Below are 19,540 nucleotides of genomic sequence, written 5' to 3'. Positions count from 1 at the left end.
CTTCTCTAGGCAAGAAACACAAGAGAAGGAAAACACCTACAATAACAAACCCAAAACATTTAAGAAAATGGGAATAGGAACATACATATCGATAATTACCTTGAATGTAAATGGATTAAATGCTCCCACCAAAAGACACAGACTGGCTGAATGGATACAAAAACAAGACCCATATATATGCTGTCTACAAGAGACCCACTTCAGACCTAGAGACACATACAGACTGAAAGTGAGGGGATGGAAAAAGATATTCCATGCAAATGGAAATCAAAAGAAGGCTGGAGTAGCAATTCTCATATCAGACAAAATAGACTTTAAAATAAAGACTATTACAAGAGACAAAGAAGGACACTATATAATGATCAAGGGATCGATCCAAGAGGAAGGTATAACAATTGTAAATATTTATGCACCCAACATAGGAGCACCTCAATACATAAGGCAAATACTAACAGCCATAAAAGGGGAAATCGACAGCAACACAATCATAGTAGGGGACTTTAACACCCCACTTTCACCAATGGACAGATCATCCAAAATGAAAATAAATAAGGAAACACAAGCTTTAAATGATACATTAAACAAGATGGACTTAATTGATATTTATAGGACATTCCACCCAAAAACAACAGAATACACATTTTTCTCAAGTGCGCATGGAACATTCTCCAGGATAGATCATATCTTGGGTCACAAATCAAGCCTTGGTAAATTTAAGAAAATTGAAATCGTATCAAGTATCTTTTCCAACCACAATGCTATGAGACTAGATATCAATTACAGGAAAAGATGTGTAAAAAATACAAACACATGGAGGCTACACAATACACTACTTAATAACGAAGTGATTACTGAAGAAATCAAAGGGGAAATCAAAAAATACCTAGAAACAAATGACAATGGAGACACGACGACCCAAAACCTATGGGACGCAGCAAAAGCAGTGCTAAGAGGGAAGTTTATAGCAATACAAGCCTACCTCAAGAAACAGGAAACATCTCGAATAAACAACCTAACCTTGCACCTAAAGCAATTAGAGAAAGAAGAACAAAAAAACCCCAAAGCTAGCAGAAGGAAAGAAATCATAAAGATCAGGTCAGAAATAAATGAAAAAGAAATGAAGGAAACAATAGCAAAAATCAATAAAACTAAAAGCTGGTTCTTTGAGAAGATAAACAAAATTGATAAACCATTAGCCAGACTCATCAAGAGAAAAAGGGAGAAGACTCAAATCAATAGAATTAGAAATGAAAAAGGAGAAGTAACCACTGACACTGCAGAAATACAAAAGATCATGAGAGATTACTACAAGCAACTCTACGCCAATAAAATGGACAACCTGGAAGAAATGGACAGATTCTTAGAAATGCACAAACTGCCGAGACTGAACCAGGAAGAAATAGAAAATATGAACAGACCAATCACAAGCACTGAAATTGAGACTGTGATTAAAAACCTTCCAACAAACAAAAGCCCAGGACCAGATGGCTTCACAGGTGAATTCTATCAAACATTTAGAGAAGAGCTAACACCTATCCTTCTCAAACTCTTCCAAAATATTGCAGAGGGAGGAACACTCCCAAACTCATTCTACGAGGCCACCATCACCCTGATACCAAAACCAGACAAAGATGTCACAAAGAAAGAAAACTACAGGCCAATATCACTGATGAACATAGATGCAAAAATCCTCAACAAAATACTCGCAAACAGAATCCAACAGCACATTAAAAGGATCATACACCATGATCAAGTGGGGTTTATCCCAGGAATGCAAGGATTCTTCAATATACGTAAATCAATCAATGTGATACACCATATTAACAAATTGAAGGAGAAAAACCATATGATCATCTCAATAGATGCAGAGAAAGCTTTCGACAAAATTCAACACCCATTTATGATAAAAGCCCTGCAGAAAGTAGGCATAGAGGGAACTTTCCTCAACATAATAAAGGCCATATATGACAAACCCACAGCCAACATTGTCCTCAATGGTGAAAAACTGAAACCATTTCCACTAAGATCAGGAACAAGACAAGGTTGCCCACTCTCACCACTATTATTCAACATAGTTTTGGAAGTGTTAGCCACAGCAATCAGAGAAGACAAAGAAATAAAAGGAATCCAAATCGGAAAAGAAGAAGTAAAGCTGTCACTGTTTGCAGATGACATGATACTATACATAGAGAATCCTAAAGATGCTACCAGAAAACTCCTAGAGCTAATCAATGAATTTGGTAAAGTAGCAGGATACAAAATTAATGCACAGAAATCTCTTGCATTCCTATACACTAATGATGAAAAATCTGAAAGTGAAATTAAGAAAACACTCCCGTTTACCACTGCAACAAAAAGAATAAAATATCTAGGAATAAACCTACCTAAGGAGACAAAAGACCTGTATGCAGAAAATTATAAGACACTGATGAAAGAAATTAAAGATGATACAAATAGATGGAAAGATATACCATGTTCCTGGATTGGAAGAATCAACATTGTGAAAATGACTCTACTACCCAAAGCAATCTACAGATTCAATGCAATCCCTATCAAACTACCACTGGCATTTTTCACAGAACTAGAACAAAAAATTTCACAATTTGTATGGAAACACAAAAGACCCCGAATAGCCAAAGCAATCTTGAGAACGAAAAATGGAGCTGGGGGAATCAGGCTCCCTGACTTCAGACTATATTACAAAGCTACAGTAATCAAGACAGTTTGGTACTGGCACAAAAACAGAAATATAGATCAATGGAACAGGATAGAAAGCCCAGAGATAAACCCACGCACATATGGTCACCTTATTTTTGATAAAGGAGGCAAGCATATACAGTGGAGAAAAGACAGCCTCTTCAATAAGTGGTGCTGGGAAAATTGGACAGATACATGTAAAAGTATGAAATTAGAACACTCCCTGACACCATGCACAAAAATAAACTCAAAATGGATTAAAGACCTAAGTGTAAGACCAGACACTATCAAACTCTTAGAGGAAAACATAGGCAGAACACTCTATGACATACATCACAGCAAGATTCTTTTTGACCCAGCTCCCAGAGAAATGGAAATAAGAACACAAATAAACAAATGGGACCTAATGAAACTTAAAAGCTTTTGCACAGCAAAGGAAACCATAAACAAGACCAAAAGACAACCATCAGAATGGGAGAAAATATTTGCAAATGAAGCAACTGACAAAGGATTAATCTCCAAGATTTACAAGCAGCTCATGCAGCTCAATAACAAAAAAACGAACAACCCAATCCTAAAATGGGCAGAAGACCTAAATAGACATTTCTCCAAAGAAGATATACAGATGGCCTACAGACACATGAAAGAATGCTCAACATCATTAATCATTAGAGAAATGCGAATCAAAACTACAATGAGATATCATCTCACACCGGTCAGAATGGCCATCATCAAAAAATCTAGAAACAATAAATGCTGGAGAGGGTGTGGAGGAAAGGGAACTCTCTTGCGCTGTTGGTGGGAATGTAAATTGATACAGCCACTATGGAGAACAGTATGGAGGTTCCTTACAAAACTACAAATAGAACTACCATACGACCCAGCAATCCCACTACTGGGCATATACCCTGAGAAAACCATAGGTCAAAAAGAGTCATGTACGAAAATGTTCATTGCAGCTCTATTTACAATAGCCAGGACATGGAAGCAACCTAAATGTCCATCGACAGATGAATGGATAAAGAAGATGTGGCACATATATACAATGGAATATTACTCAGCCATAAAAAGAAATGAAATGGAGGTATTTGTAATGAGGTGGATGGAGTTAGAGTCTGTCATACAGAGTGAAGTAAGTCAGAAAGAGAAAAACAAATACAGTATGCTAACACATATATACGGAATCTAAGGAAAAAAAAAAAAAAAAAGGCCATGAAGAACCTAGTGGCAAGACGGGATTAAAGACACAGACCTACTAAAGAATGGACTTGAGGATATGGGGAGGGGGTGGGGTGAGATGTGACAGGGTGAGAGAGTGTCATGGACATATATACACTACCAAATGTAAAATAGATAGCTAGTGGGAAGCAGCTGCATAGCACAGGGAGATCAGCTCGGTGCTTTGTGACCGCCTAGAGGGGTGGGATGCGGAGGGTGGGAGGGAGGGAGATGCAAGAGGGAAGAGATATGGGAACATATTGTATATGTATAACTGATTAACTTTGTTATAAAGCAGAAGCTAACACACCATTGTAAGGCAATTATACTTCAATAAAGATGTTTAAAAAAAAAAAAAAAAAAAAAAAGAAATTAGTGCTAGCTTTGCTGCGCACCTCAAACTGTGAGTTACAGCCACAGTGTGTGATAAATGCTTAGTTAGGATGGAAATGGCGTTAAATTTGTAGAGTAAGATATTTTGAGAGAGAAAGAGAGACCACATTCACTAAACTTTTATTACAGTATATTGTTATAATTGTTCTATTTCATTATTGTTGTTAATCTCTTACTGTGCCTAATTTATAAATTAAATTTTATTATAGGTATGCATGTGTAGAAAAGCACATAGTATACACAGGGTTCGGTACTAACTGCAGTTTCAGGCATCCACTGGGGGTCTTGGAACGCACCGCCCACAGATAAGGAGGGACCACTGTAAAACTTAATAAATAATTAAAAATGAATTTCTTAAGTCAAAACCTAAATTCCATATATTGCCTCAAATTCTGTGGACCTATATGGCAACTCATTTAGAAAAGAAAAACAAGACTAAAGATAACCATAAATCTTCCTCTCAGATAAACCTGCGTTCAAGTAGAGCCAAACTCTGTATGACTTGGGTAAAAAACTTCTTACACTCTCCAAGCCTCAGTGTTCTCGTGTACAACAAAGAAAACACGTTTGTTTGCCTGTCAAGGTTACTTTAAGGATTAAATAGCAATTCTGCAAAAAGCCAGGTACATAGTAGGCGTTGCTACTATTCTCACAGGTTCATGACTCACACATTCATTCATGTACCATACATTTGAGCACCTTTTACATATAAGTTTTTAAAAGACCCTTAAGTAGCCACACTGGTTTCTGTCAATAACTCACCTCTACCTCTTTGATAACAGACCTTCATTTCTGAACTTTCTACATCTATTAAATCATCATCTATTTAGAATATCAAGAGAATATCTAATGATCCTGGATAAATGAAATATTAATCTAAATTATATTTAAAATAAGTATTAACTCATTTTAGTATCAACAGCATTTATTAAGTTCCTATCTTGTTCCCTATTCAAGATACTTCTAGGAAAAATAACAGCCAGCTTATAGGTCATAATTTGCTGATCCCTGCTATAAATATTTGGAAATGTTTTTTTAAAAAAATCACAAAAAGGAAAAAAAAAAACCATCCATAATCCTACCACCTAGAGAAAAACTGGTTAATAATTTGGAAGATATCCTCTAAGTATTTTTCTGTGTATATGTATGTTTGCGTTTGAGTAAAGTACCAACAGCAAACTTGGGACCATACTTTATTATTATAAAGTTAGCTGTGTTATTAATATCTTCTACTACATGATTTTAATAGCTGGATAATAAATGAATGCATGAGTATATCAATTTGTCTAAATAATCTAATGATGGACACTTAGGTTATTTCCAATTTCCAAGTACCCTGACTAATATTATTTTTTAAAATTGCTACTTTATAAAAGAATTTGTATTTTATTGTTGTTCACGCTTTAAAGGTGCTCGGTTGAAAAATGCTAAGTGACCATTTATCTTCCTTCTTTTGTGAACTGCCCATTAATCTACTTTGCTTATTTTCTATTGGGCTATTAAGATTTTTAAAATACTAATTTGCAATTGATCTTAATATAATAAGGACACTAATGCTCTCATAGACATAAATATTTTCCCCATTTTCTTTTCAACTTTGTTGATTTTTATTGTCTTGCTTTTTGTCAGATTTTAGATTTTTATGTACTTAAATACATCAAACTTGTCCCATGACTTATGACGTTGTTCCTACACTTAGAAAAGTCTCCCCTTCACAGAGATAGGAATGTACATTCACGTTCTTATAGCTTTATAATCTCTGATACATATATGACTATATATATATATATATATATATGCATGTACATATACAAACATACATACATACACACACTCATCAATATACAGTATCCGTTCAACTCCATTCCTCCCTCTTCTTCATTCCCAGTGTCTTATTTCAAGCACCAATCATCTGTCACCTGAGCTACTGCCCATTTCCATTCTCAATGGCTTGCTATCCATCCTTCACACTACTGCAGCAATAACCTCTTCAAAACTGGAAATCTGAACGTAAATCTGCCTTGCTTAAAGTCCCTGTAACTGGAGGACTCTGAGAAGATAGAGGTTATGATGGTGGCAGAGTTTTTTAATCTCCCTGAATCCCCCCATTTGTGTGTGTATGTGTGCACAAGCAGGCCTGAGACTGCTTATCTTTGCAAAGTCCTGCTTTCAAGACTGGCCCTTGGCTGGAGTCTTGGAACTTGGATTTTTGGAGGGTTCCCACCACCCTAGCTGAAGAGAGTGGCTCACCGACTGATAAGAGTGGCTCACTGTGCCTAAACTGTTTGTGCAAAAGATATGGTTTATGGCTGAACCATGGCTGAACACCTGCTTTCCTTATTAGAGTTTGGAATTTCGGTACATGCTAGGTAGAGGGTGCCTAGGTAACCAACCTCCAATAAAGTCCCTGGCCAATGAGTCTCTAACAAGCTTCCCTGTAGACAATGTGCCATACATGTTGTCACAATTTGATGCTGGGGAAATTAAGTACATCCTCTCCACTGAGAGAACACTCTTGGAAGCTTATACTTGGCTTCCTTGGGACTTCACCCAATGCACCTTTTTCCCTTTGCTGACTTTGCTTTGTATCCTTTCACTGTAATAAATCATAGCCATGTGTATGACCACATGTTGAGTCCTGTGAGTCCTCCTAGTGAAACATCAAACCTGGTCTTGGGGAATCCCAGCACAGACAGTGAGTAGAAGTATGTGAGTGTGTGCGTATGTGTGTGTGTGTGCTTTACAGATAGATAGCAAACCAAATAGCAAAACTAAAACCCCATGAAAACATTTACAACAAAACTAGACCATCAGGTATCCCCATGAGCCCCAAAATACACATTAGTAAGTCAAACATTTAACAGCCATAGTCCTTCATAGTATTAGTATCTGTGCAAGAGGAAGCAGAAGGAAATTACAGGGACTGAGACAGATCTGAGAACAGGAAAAGCCCCAAATAGCCAAAAGGTATTCACAGGAAAGCATGGTGGCCAATTGATAACATCAGCTAGACCAGGAATATCCAATGCATTAGTGGTTCTGTGCAGGAGGTTTGCAGAAAGGTCTGAAGGGCTAGAGCAGTTTAGCTCCAATGAACTCCCAAAACTGTCCAGCCAAGGCATCTCCTTCCCAGGTCAGGGCACCATACCGAGAAGACACTACTAAGAGTGGAAACAAACTGAATGGGATGGAGTCAATATAGTTGAAGGAAAGTGAAAATTCACATATAAGTACAGGAGTAGCACAAAGCCAAGCAACCTCAGAAAAGTTAGAAAAGATACCCTCGAAACTCCATCTCTGTCTAGGAGTTCAGGGAAACTGACTTCACGGATAAATCAAAGTTATCTCAGTTATCATACAAAGTTATTATGAGAACAAAGAGAACAAGAAGAAAGACATTCTCAACAGATGACCAGAAAGACAATAAAATGATACAAGACCTACAAAAACAACATAAATCAGAATTAGAAAACTCAGAAATGAGATGTCAGAACTTGGAAAACAATTAGAAATTTTAATCCTTTTAAAAATGAAGGCTACATTATGTAGCCTTCATTAAAGGTAAAAGGAATACAGAATGAATAAATACAACAAATAATACCGTAAAGACAGGTCAAAAAGGAAAGACTTTTTAAAAATCAAAAATAAGGAAAAAGTTAAAAATGATTTGAGAGACAGTAGTAAATCACTGAAGATAAGAAGATCCAACAATGAAAAAACAAAGATAAAGAAAATACCAAATACTAAAAACTATAGTTCAAGAAAACTTCCTGAAAGAAGAAAAGATTTGAAACTACATGTTAATTGAGCATACCATGTACCTATGAATAGCAATACAGAATGACCAACACCAAGACATAGTCTAGTAAAATTACTGAATTTTAAAGGAAAAAAAAAATCTTTTGGACATACAGGGAGAAAGAACAAGTGACTTATAAGAAAAAAATACTTAAATTATCATCAGACATTTGAGACCAAAAATGATAGAGTAACACACTTGAACTCCTCAAGGAGAGAAAATGTGAGCCTGCTACTACTGAGTTATGTTGAAAGAAAAAGCCAAAAGCAGAAAACATACACTCATGGAAACAATATTAACATATGTTACTCGTGATTACAAAAATTTGGAAAATACCTAAAATACAGAAATGTTTAAATAAGCTGTGGCATTTGAACAATGGAATATTATGTAGCCATTAAAAATTATAGTTATGAAGACTAGCAATATGAGAATACCTGGGATAGAACACTAATAAGAAAAAGCAGAAGACAGGACTGGACCAACAGAATGATTATAACTTTATGGAAGGAAGACAGAGCTATACAGAGAAACTGCAAGAAAACATTCTTCAAATCACTTCCTATTAAAGAAAATTTAGAAGAGAAGAACAAAAGGAAAAATTATACTTTAAGAATATATAAAAATATACAAGCTTATTTTATGCCAACATGTCAATCATAAAACTGCTCAAAAACATAATATAAAGGCTAGAAAAGTATACAAATACTAAAGACATACATAAAGAGAATCAAGAACATATTATACCATAGTATACAACTGTATACCAACATTCCCATATAACATAAAGGAAACCACTATTCTAGATATAAAGCTTTGTAGTCAGTCAAACTTTTTGAGTGCCAAAGTTCAGGTATAAACAAAACCAGTCAACCAAGTTAACCAAACTGGAATTAAATTCATTCTTGATAAAATAATTATTTTAAAAATGTAATTAATAATTGTTTACCAGATCTCCGTACTCATAAGGCTTATTAATACTTACAAAAGCTATACCTAAAATGTCAAAAATTTAACTGAAGAAAATGGACTTATTTAACATATACTGAAAAATGTTATATTTAAAATCTCACAGACATTGCATTTAAAAAATCACTTTTAAATCTAAGGAATCAATAAAATAGATCCACTTTTTAACTGCTTTCAAAAAGGCTGCAGTCTGAGAAAGGCAACACAGGTTAACCTATTTGTGAGCCTAAGCTGCTGAACTTGCCAAATAGCGACTTGCAATTATATTCTAAGGAGTCTGTCAGCCCTGGCAGCTCTGCAGAAGCAGTAAGGCTCTTTCTCCCCGGCAGACAGACACTGCGATCCACAAAAAACTAATAGCTTCAATTCAGCTCAGACACTTCAAAGTAAGATTCTCAATATATTCAGGCAATCTCATTTCCAATATGAAATTCAGTATAATGCAGATTCATTGAGACTCCATGGTTTTGTCACTTTTGCTAAGAAATCAATTTGATGATTTTTAAAGATTTCAAATTCTTGATTGTTCACGGAAACAAAAATAGAAAATTTTAATTTAATCATTATATGTGCCCTACCTACTATTTTTCTCAAAAACCCAAACCCTATAGTAAAACTGTCAGCGTAGAAAATGGGCTGGGTGACAGTGTATTGGAATTGACGTATGTCAATTTTTAGACAGACTTGAAATTTTTATGAACATTGTTTAAATTTAAAAAGTGCATATTTAATATACTTGAAATTGTAAATGAATTGTGAGGAATCTTAATAAAAAAAAAAAACCTCCACAGATTTCAATTATGCTGCCTGTAAAATGGAAACATAAGTATACAAAATCATAACTGTGACTTTCTTCACTAAGAAAACTGAGACTGCATACTTACATACACAGAGGCCAACGGGTGTTTCCTAACCCATGCACTCTGCTTTAATGTTGTAGAGAAAAATGAAATAATATAGTACACGAAAAATATATAAACATTTGTTCCAGGAAAAGGGAAAAAGCCAACACACGCCAGTTCGATTTCTTCACCTTCTTTAATGCTCTCCTTATTCTAAGTTGCTCTAAAACACAAAATATGATTACTGAGGTCAAGTTACAACTGGTTAATTAGCAGGGGTTTGGAGGGAAGGCATTAAACCTAAAGATGTTCAAACCAGTTTGCAGAAGTAAATCACAAAAGCTATTTTAGTAAATTAATATGATTATTCATTAAAAGTTCACACTAAAGCTCCCTAATCTCCACATGTTAGGAACTATGTTAGCATCTCATCTAGACCAAAAACAAAAAACAAAAAAATCCAAAAACAAACAAAACCCTGTTGAAAGTATATTTTCATTCTCACTTGACAGTTAAGGAAAAGGAGGCTTGAGAGTTAAGTCACTTGCCCAGGTTCACACAGCTACCTCTCCAAATAAATGTGGGATTTACAACATAAAGCTATACCAAAAAAGCTTATAGAGATGCCAACTGCCCAAGCAAGAGGCTGCAAGAACATGAAAATCTAGGTTCTGGTTCATCTGACCTTGCACAAGAGATAAGCTTTGAGCATTACTGTTTTCCTAAACTAGAAGATATATTCAGTTTTGCCATGCAAAGTAATCAAAGAAAAAAATCCTTTGAAAATCAACAATACAGCAACCTGTCACCTAGAATTTAAAAAAATTTTTTTTCATGTGAAGAAGAGATAAGAATAAATGTTGAACTCCTGCACAAAGTGACAAGAGAATACTGCAAAGTTTCCAGAACTTTGGATCCTCAAATCCTTATACATTCAGCTGCCCCTGAGCTAGAAAGAGATTCAAAAGGAAACAATGCTACCACTCTTCAAGGGTCGACCTTCAGATCAGTCAATTAAGAATCCTGTGATCGGAAAGTCCTGGAATCTCAGTTTTCTCACTTGTAAAATGAGAATAACCTATACCTCACAAGTGAGTAGCAAAGAATAAATGAGAAAATGTAATATAAAGCAATGATCACTATACTTGAAACACAATAAATGGTGGTAAGAATTCTACAAGGTGATAACCTCTGCCTGAATGCTCTCCGAACCCTCTCACCACCTACACTCACCCCAGTGGCAATCGGATGGTCTTTGTAATAAATAATGTTGGCATAATTATATACCTGTATGGAAAGAAGAACCCCATCTCACACCATATACAAAAATTAATTTGAAATGGAGCATAACAGACATAAATTTAAGAACTTCTGTTCATTTTTTTTTAAAGGCATTAAGAGAGTGGAAAGGCAAGCCGTAGGCTAAAGGAAGATATATGCAACGTGTATATCCAAAAGATGACTCCATCTGGAATACAGAATAAACTATAAATCAATCAGAAAAACAGAAATAACCCCAAACAAAAAGGAGAAACAGACTTGAACAGTGACCTCACAAAAGACAGTATATAAAAGTATGCCAACTCATTCAACATAGAAAAATGCACATTAAAACCACAATGAGACAACTACACAACCATCAAAGTGGTTAAAGTTAGTAAGATAGACAATATTTGGTATGAGCAAAAACGTGGAGCAGCTGGATCTCACATACATTGCTGGGAGAAGTACACAATGGCACAAGCACTTTAAAACCTTTATGGCAATTTTTAATAAAGTAAAAACTGATGGCTACCCTAAGACCCAGCAATTTCACTCCTGAGTATTTACTCAAGAGAAATGAAAACATATATCCATAAAAAGACTTATATAAGAATATTCACAGTAGCTTTCTCACAATAGCTACAAACTGGAAACAGTTCATGTGTCCATCAACAGTAGAATGGATAAATAAATTGTGGCACATCCATATAATGGAATACTACACAGTAGTAAAACAGTATGAACTACTATTATTCCATGCAACAAAGCAAACATAATGAAAACTAAGAGAAACCAGACACATACAATTCTTTTAAGAAATATGAGGTAGTGACTGGAAAGGATTAAGATTCTGTATCTTGATTCTGGTAGTATGTAGTTACACAGGTGTATGTATGTATAAAAATTCATCAAGCTGTGTATTTAAGATATATGTACTTTATTATATGTAAGTTAGCTCAATTTTTAAAACTTTAAGATTTTACACACAATAAGGCCAAGAGCAATAACCAAACCTAATGTTTTCAGGACTATTCCTTCATCTTTTGTTTTAATAAGAAAACTCTCTAGCAAAATACAAAAAAAACTGAAATCTAAGAATATACATGGTAGTATCTAACCTAATATTTATGTTACTGAAAAGTCAACCCAGAATTTATAAATCTAAATTTAGCATGCTTCTAATATACCAAAGAAGAGAGGAGGAGGAAGAGGAAGAAGAAAGAGAAGAAGAAGAAAGAAGAGGAAGAGGAAGGAGAAGAAAAAGAGGAAGAAGAAAAAAGAGGAAGGAGAAGGAGAAGATTACTCTATTTCTTTAAAAAGCAAGGCATCTGAACACTAGATACGATTTTTTTCCAATAGTTCCAACTTCTGTGGGCTTAGGTTTTATGTTTCCATTATCATAATACAAATAACCAAAAAAATTACAAAAACAAAATATTATTTCCTATTTTTATGACAATATTAATACATTCTCTGTGGCAAATCACCTATCCTCATCCATAAAATGCAGAAAGTGAGATTACCTCTAAAGGCTTTTCTCAGTTCAAGGTTTCTATGATTCTAATATTCAACTAATCAAAAAATTCTGAGTTCCCTAAATGCCCTCCAAAATAAAAGCCAAACTTTGGTCTGGCATTCAAAGTCCCACATCAACACTGTGTTCCTGCTTACCTTTCTAATCTTTTTCTCACATTAGCCCTATATAAAAACCCATATGCTTTCCTTTCTCCTTGTTTTTGTTCATATGATTTCCTCCATATAAAATATCCCTCTCCCAAAGTTCTTTATTAGCCTATTAAAATCTTTGTTATCTTTAAATGTATTCATCTACTCATAGATTTATTGAGGATCTTTTCCATATAAGGCACAAAGTTAGACAATGGCTGAGTACAAAGAAACAAGACACGGTTCCAACTATAATGTGGACATGTAAAGAGCTAACCCTAATACAAGCTAGAATCAAATAACTGTCAGAGGTCAGTTTATATACTAGTAAAACAAAATCAGTTATAAGCCTTAGACCCAGCTGAAATCCTCCCTCCTTCAATTTTCTCTATTTTATTCCCGATCAGACAGTCTTCTCTGTCCTGGATCACCATAAGATTGTTTTTCATCAATCTTCCATAATATCATTTATATGTACATCTCTTTTATTACCTCAATACATATGAAATCTGAGAAAAGATTTTTTTCTGTACATTTTTAATATCCATTAAATTTTCCTTAAACACTAAATACTATTCAAATAATGATTTTAACGCTTTCAAAATTGAAGAGCTCCCATATTTTATCTAATAATACTTATGGTCAAAGTGATTACAATAAAAAGATTAAAAGAAGTTTCACCTCATTGGAAATTCCTGTGGAGAATTTCATGGAAAGTTAGCCAAGAATTAGATTCCTTGAGAAACTGAATTTATTCTTTTAAGAATTTTATAGACTAATTTTTTATAAAGAAAAAAATTCAATAATTGACTAATTTTCCTTTATAAAAATTTTCCCTAAATACTCGTATTAACCTGAAATACATAAATATGCTTTGATACTTTAACTATCACATACTTGAAACAAACAAAAAAGAAAACTCAATTTACCCTGTGCCTAAATATTGGGTTAGCCAAAAAGTTCATTCGGTTTTAAGTAAAAATAAAAGACATTTTTCATTTTCACCAAGAACTTTATTGAACAATGGATTCATTAACCAAACGAACTTTTTGCCAACCCAATACAATTATTCCATGTCCACCAAACAGAGTACTTATGAACATAAGTATCTGTCTTGTAGCTGACATAGCTTAAGCTATGCAACACTTCTATAATTGTAATGTCATAATTAGTATCCATTCCTTTGGCTTAATCTATTAACAATTATCTGTATTTTTTATACATAGTTAAGTTCTAGGAGCATGTGACTATTCAGTGGCATAACCGAGCTCATGTAAGCACCATCATCTAGTATGAATTAGCTTTTGCATACTACCATTAAAGAATAGCTACCACAGTTTTTTGAGTGAGCTAAATGCAAATTTAAAATACTCAATTTTAAAAACTCAAATTCATTGTCTTATGTAAGATAATTAAAAAATCTATCTTATCAACTTTATTTTGAATAAACCCATACTGTACCTGGTTACTACCATGGCCAAAAGGAGTACTAGATAAATTAGTGGTTACACTGTGCAAAATAATTTCACCACTGAGAGATCCAGAAGCAATGTAGCAGTCATTCCAATTATATGTTACACAAGTTACTTCATCTTTATGATCCTGAATGAAAGAAATGAAAGTAAATACAGTGCCACACAACCTTCAAACAGCATATTTTCATGGTTTTTTGTAAATTTCATGTTTTGTAACTATTATGTATTTGTCAATCTAATATATGCTTTAACATTTTCCTCAAATAACCCAAAAAAAAATTACTCAAATGAGTAGTAAACTATCCGATTAACATCAAGTCTTTTCAGGGAATAAAGATTTATTTTTCATAACCATAATAATGGTCAGGCACCCTGAAACAAGAGACAAAAAGGAAAGGTAATTTTCTAAATGGCATTATGTCTACCTTAAAGAATTCACTTCCACTGACAAGTAACATTTATTGCAAGTTGATTATTATGAGAGTCCCTGCCCTTGAGAATATTACTGTTCAACTGAGAAGACAGGACATTTAAGTGAACATGCAAATGGCAGAATGAATGCTAAATGAGTGGCAGAGGCAAAGTGTCAGAGGAAAGAGAGTTATCACTGTGAACTGAGTTGACAGAGGAAGCTTTATGGAAGACAGAAGCTTGAGTTCAACATTAAAAAAAAGTAATAAGAGGTAAGTTAGGGGAAGGAGAAAGAAACCTGACACTGCAACATAGAAGATAGCAAAAAACAAAAGCCCCAAAGCCAGAATGAGCAAAGCATGTTTGAGAGTTGATGGCTGCTGCTTCCATCTGCTGAGTACCAACTAAGGCTGGGAGTTTTATATATTATTATTAATCTTTAGAACAATCATGGGAGGCAAGGCCATTTTCCCCATTTGATAGATGAGTTAACTAAGGTTAAGAAACTGTGCAAGCTCACAGGACTGCCAGTGATAGAGCCAGGATTCAATCCAGGTCATATTCCAAAGCTTATTTTCCTCTCATTATACTCGACTGTCTCCCAAATCCAAAGGGGAATCAACTTTGCGGAAATAAAACTGTTCAGTTTTAAACAAACTGAGTTCACAAGGACTATGTTTTCCAAAATTAAATTAGAGATATCTAGCCTAGGAGCATAGTGATCAGCATAGTTTTTAACAGTTTGATGTCATACCTTAATAAGATAAACAAACCAACCTTTGTATCTTGTAATTAGATTAATGTAATATCAAGAATAGTAGCTATAATATTCCACTTATTTTACAACTTTTTCAAATGGTCCTTGAAGCATGCTGGGAGATGCCTTTACATTTTACTGCTTTTTTAAATCAAACAAATGCCATCCTGAGGAAAAGAATATCTGATAAGAAAGGAAAAAGAAGGAGTGGACATATAGTGCATCATTCCCATTTGAGAAATTATAACGTGGGGTCCAATACAACTTCTATGACTTTGTAAAGAGGCAGGTGTGTCTTCCTGATTTCAATTGTGGAAAATAAGTCATTCAGCTGAGGAGAAAAATGAGTAGAATTTTGCCATGTAAGGAGGGATGGGAATAAGTGATGCTCCTAAAACGTGTGACACTGTGTGACAAAACTGGCCACAGACTTCTAATCTCTTCTCAATTCTTTAAGATATTCTTTATTCATACTAGGTATATCCCCCTAAATAGCTTTAATTCAACTATTTCATAATTTAAAAGATTAAACAATGAATAATATCTGAGTGTGCCTCTCATCTTTGCCCTTACTAGTTGCTTGACATTGAACAAGTTCTTTAACATCTCTGAGTCGGAGTTTCTCCATCTGTACTTAGGAATAATACTACCTGCTTTGCAGAGTTGTTGAGATAGACAGAGTAAATATGTTAAGCACAGTGGCTGGCATGTCAAAGAATTCAATAAAAGTTAAGTATTCTCATTATTGGCAACTTTTCAATTTTCCTGAAGACTCTTCAAAGTTTAGTTAATACTTAAAATAATGAACTTCCAAAAGTAATATTTTAAACAGCAATCATAAGATTATATTTCAACTTAGCTAAGAGAAAACCATTCTTCTATATACTATTTCTCTAGTAAGAATTAACTCAATGACATTAAGATATGTAATAAAATTATAACGATCTCTGGTATTTGCTTCAAAATACTCTGAAGGTCTGAGGATGAGAGAGTAGATGAGCACACAGATAAAACAATATTGGCCATGAGTTGATCATCACTGAAATCAGGTGATGAACACATGGATGATGAGTTAAAGGAAGTTCTTTCTCTGTGTATATAGGTATGTGTGTGTACAGATAAAAATATGTTTAAAATTTTGCATATTAAAACTTTTTTAAAAGACATAAAAATTAAAAATAATTTAAAAAATGAACTTCCCAATATTAAAAGGACAGAAGTCCAAAAAAACAATCGCGACCAGGGGCTTTCATGATGATTATTTTCATTTTCTGAAACTGCAAAAAGCTAACTATTTAAAGAAACACTAACTGTAAGTAGTAAACTATTTTAGAAACATTTCATTACCAAGATGAAAATACATACACACAAACTGTAGCAGAGAACTAAGAAGCCATATCCCCAAAGACTGTCATCCCCAAACCACTCTCATTATTTCAAAGTGCCTTAAAAAGATCTCTAATGACAACAAACCATATTTTTTTTTTAAATGAAGTAAGCGATTCACTCACACGAGAGCAGACCAAAGTGAAAAAATAAGGAAAAAGTTTTAACCCCAGCAATATAGCAATATAGTAACATATGTGGAGGGAAAAATAAACCAAAAAAACTAAGTTTTTGGCTACACAGCATCTTTACTTTCCCTAACAAATCTCACTTCAATTCTGAAGCAGCTTATTTTTATCATAAAAGCTCAAAATTAAAAGTTTGGTAACTATTCCTAATAAACACATTGTGGGATACCCATTTCTGTAAGGATTAAAAAAAAAAAGTTGCTTACCTTAAGAGATCGATGAACTCTTTTTGATTTTAAATCCCAAATATTAACCGTGTTATTTAGGCCTCCGCTTACCAAATACATTGATGTTGAATTTAAACTGACACATGTCTGCTTTTGCTATTAAAGAAAAAAAAAGTCACATTAACTTAACAGAGCCCAGAGATGACTTTCAAGTCTCACCCAACACTTAGTAAGCACATGAAAAATATTTGTTGAGTTAAATGCTATAAACATGCCAATTCTTGTACTAAAGATTCACCTCTCATTATCTGTCACATGGATTCAATAGTTTGCAAAGTGTTCAAAAAGGCTTTAAGGAAATCAACCAGATTCATGTTCTAGTCCACAGAAAGGTGGTGACAGAGGGAGCTTAGGAAATACCAGCAAGTCTTGGGCTCCCATCAGGGCTTACTTGCCCTTAATACTTCCCTTTAATAAAACCTGGTCTTAGACTCCCACAGAATATCTCACATTAAAATCAACCCACAGCTCAGAAAATTCTTAAGGTAGAGGGAACTGTAAAGAATGCCTAGTTTAAAACCCTCGTTTTACAGAGGGGCAAAGTTTTATAAAGAGGATAAGATACTAGTCCAGTGTCCCAGCAGATCTCCCCCTAATGGCCCAAGTCTCAAACATCATGTCATCAGAACCTAACTCTACACTCTCCCCCACCACTGTAAAGGTCCCATTCATCCAGCTCCTCAAGATAAAAGTCCAGAATTAACCTTGATTCCTTGTTCTCCCTCTGCCCAATCTATCAGTAAGTTCTCTAAACTACAAGCCTAAAATCTATCCCACATGGGCCCCCCTTTATCTACTGTCACTGCTGGCACCCTAATCCAAACCCTGACAAAACACAACAGCAGCCTCCTAACTGGTTGTCCTGCTTCCACTCCTGCTTCCTAACATCCCATGCTCCATAAGTAGAGTGACCTTTAAGAAATGTGAATCAGATCATGTGTCTCTCATTTAAAAATCTTCAATGGCTTCCAATCACACCTAGAATAAATTCCGAACTCATCATTAACCTGGTTTTCAAAGCCCTATTCATCTGGCCCCTTCTTACCTGGTCTCTCACCATTTTCCTCCTTATCCACTAATTCTCTAGCCACACTGACCATCTTCCATTCCATAAACACTATATTTGCCTCAAGGCTTCTACACAGCTAGTCTTGCCTGGAAAGTTAATTTCCCTGAATCTTGGCTTGAATGGCTGCTTCTGGTCAATAGATATCAACTTAAATGCCACAACTTCAGGAGACCTCCCTTGGCCACCTAACGTTAACTTGCTATCTCAATATCTTATTTTAGCTCTCTGCATAACAACTTATCACTATCACTCAGTACTCTGTTTACTAGTTTATTGTCTCTCACCAGAATGTCAGTTTCCTTAGAGCAAAGACCATATCCATGTTCAATAAATATTTATAGAACAAACGGCTAAAGTACAGAGGTAACCAAGTTTTTCTCACAATGAGTATCTATGAGTGTCATCTATCTGGTAGTACCATCAGTAACTATGCTACAAAGCACAATATTGCATGTTTTTTTCTATTTAATTTTCAGATACACTACGTAGTTACATTAATTATTCTCACCTCCAGCTGAATACCATGAGGGGAAAAAAGAAAAATGAATTCCAAAGGGGACATTCTGTGACTTAGTTAAAGGTTAAAAGGCAAACTATGTAGGTGTAGGCAAGTCATGTCACCTTTCTGAGCCTACGTTTCTACACCTGAGAAATGAGAGATGAGGACTAGATCTACTGCCCTTGAGAGTCCATGCATCTCTAAAACATCCTCTGCTCAAGAGAGCACCAGATTCTTAAAAGGGTGCAGATAACCCCCTTTCCCTCCCCCAAGGCTTCTTCCAGCTCTGAAATTCTGACTGAGTCAAAATTATTAACACATACAAAAATATCAGGAGCACATTACATCAATGTTTCAGTATGGTCGCTATAATTCTCTTGCAGGTCATTCTAGGAACTGACTTTAGTCTAAACAGACTAGTAAAAGTTAGAATCTGGTTATCATTGCAGATCAGGACAGTTTGCTAAGAGCTATCAAAATAACCTTTAAAGAAAACAGACAAGAAGGGCATCCATCAAAGATCAATATATTAGGATTCTAATCATCGAAAACCACTCAAATTATTCTTAAGGGCTCAGAACAAAACCTGTATTTACAGCTGCTTACCCTAATGATAGAAGATCTTTTTTATGTTAATAGATTATTAATGTAGCTAATGAACTTAAATAATTAATGGAAATTG

General features: G+C 34.7%; 1 protein-coding gene across 3 annotated transcripts in view; it reads right to left on the bottom strand.

The window, feature by feature from the left end:
• The window catches only part of NEDD1 (NEDD1 gamma-tubulin ring complex targeting factor), a 52,695-nt gene that overhangs the window by 25,549 nt on the left and 7,606 nt on the right, over positions 1-19,540 (bottom strand). For all 3 annotated transcript variants that reach the window (XM_059936711.1, XM_059936713.1, XM_059936712.1), the window contains exons 4-5: positions 17,270-17,386; positions 14,308-14,448 (exon numbers count right to left, since the gene is read on the bottom strand). In XM_059936711.1, the coding sequence (XP_059792694.1) occupies positions 14,308-14,448; positions 17,270-17,386 (258 nt within the window). The remainder of the gene's footprint in view (positions 1-14,307; positions 14,449-17,269; positions 17,387-19,540) is intronic.

The sequence above is a fragment of the Balaenoptera ricei genome, chromosome 10 (genome assembly GCF_028023285.1).
Source record: "Balaenoptera ricei isolate mBalRic1 chromosome 10, mBalRic1.hap2, whole genome shotgun sequence".
Classification (NCBI taxonomy): domain Eukaryota; kingdom Metazoa; phylum Chordata; class Mammalia; order Artiodactyla; family Balaenopteridae; genus Balaenoptera; species Balaenoptera ricei.
This window is presented reverse-complemented; position numbering and strand designations above follow the sequence as displayed.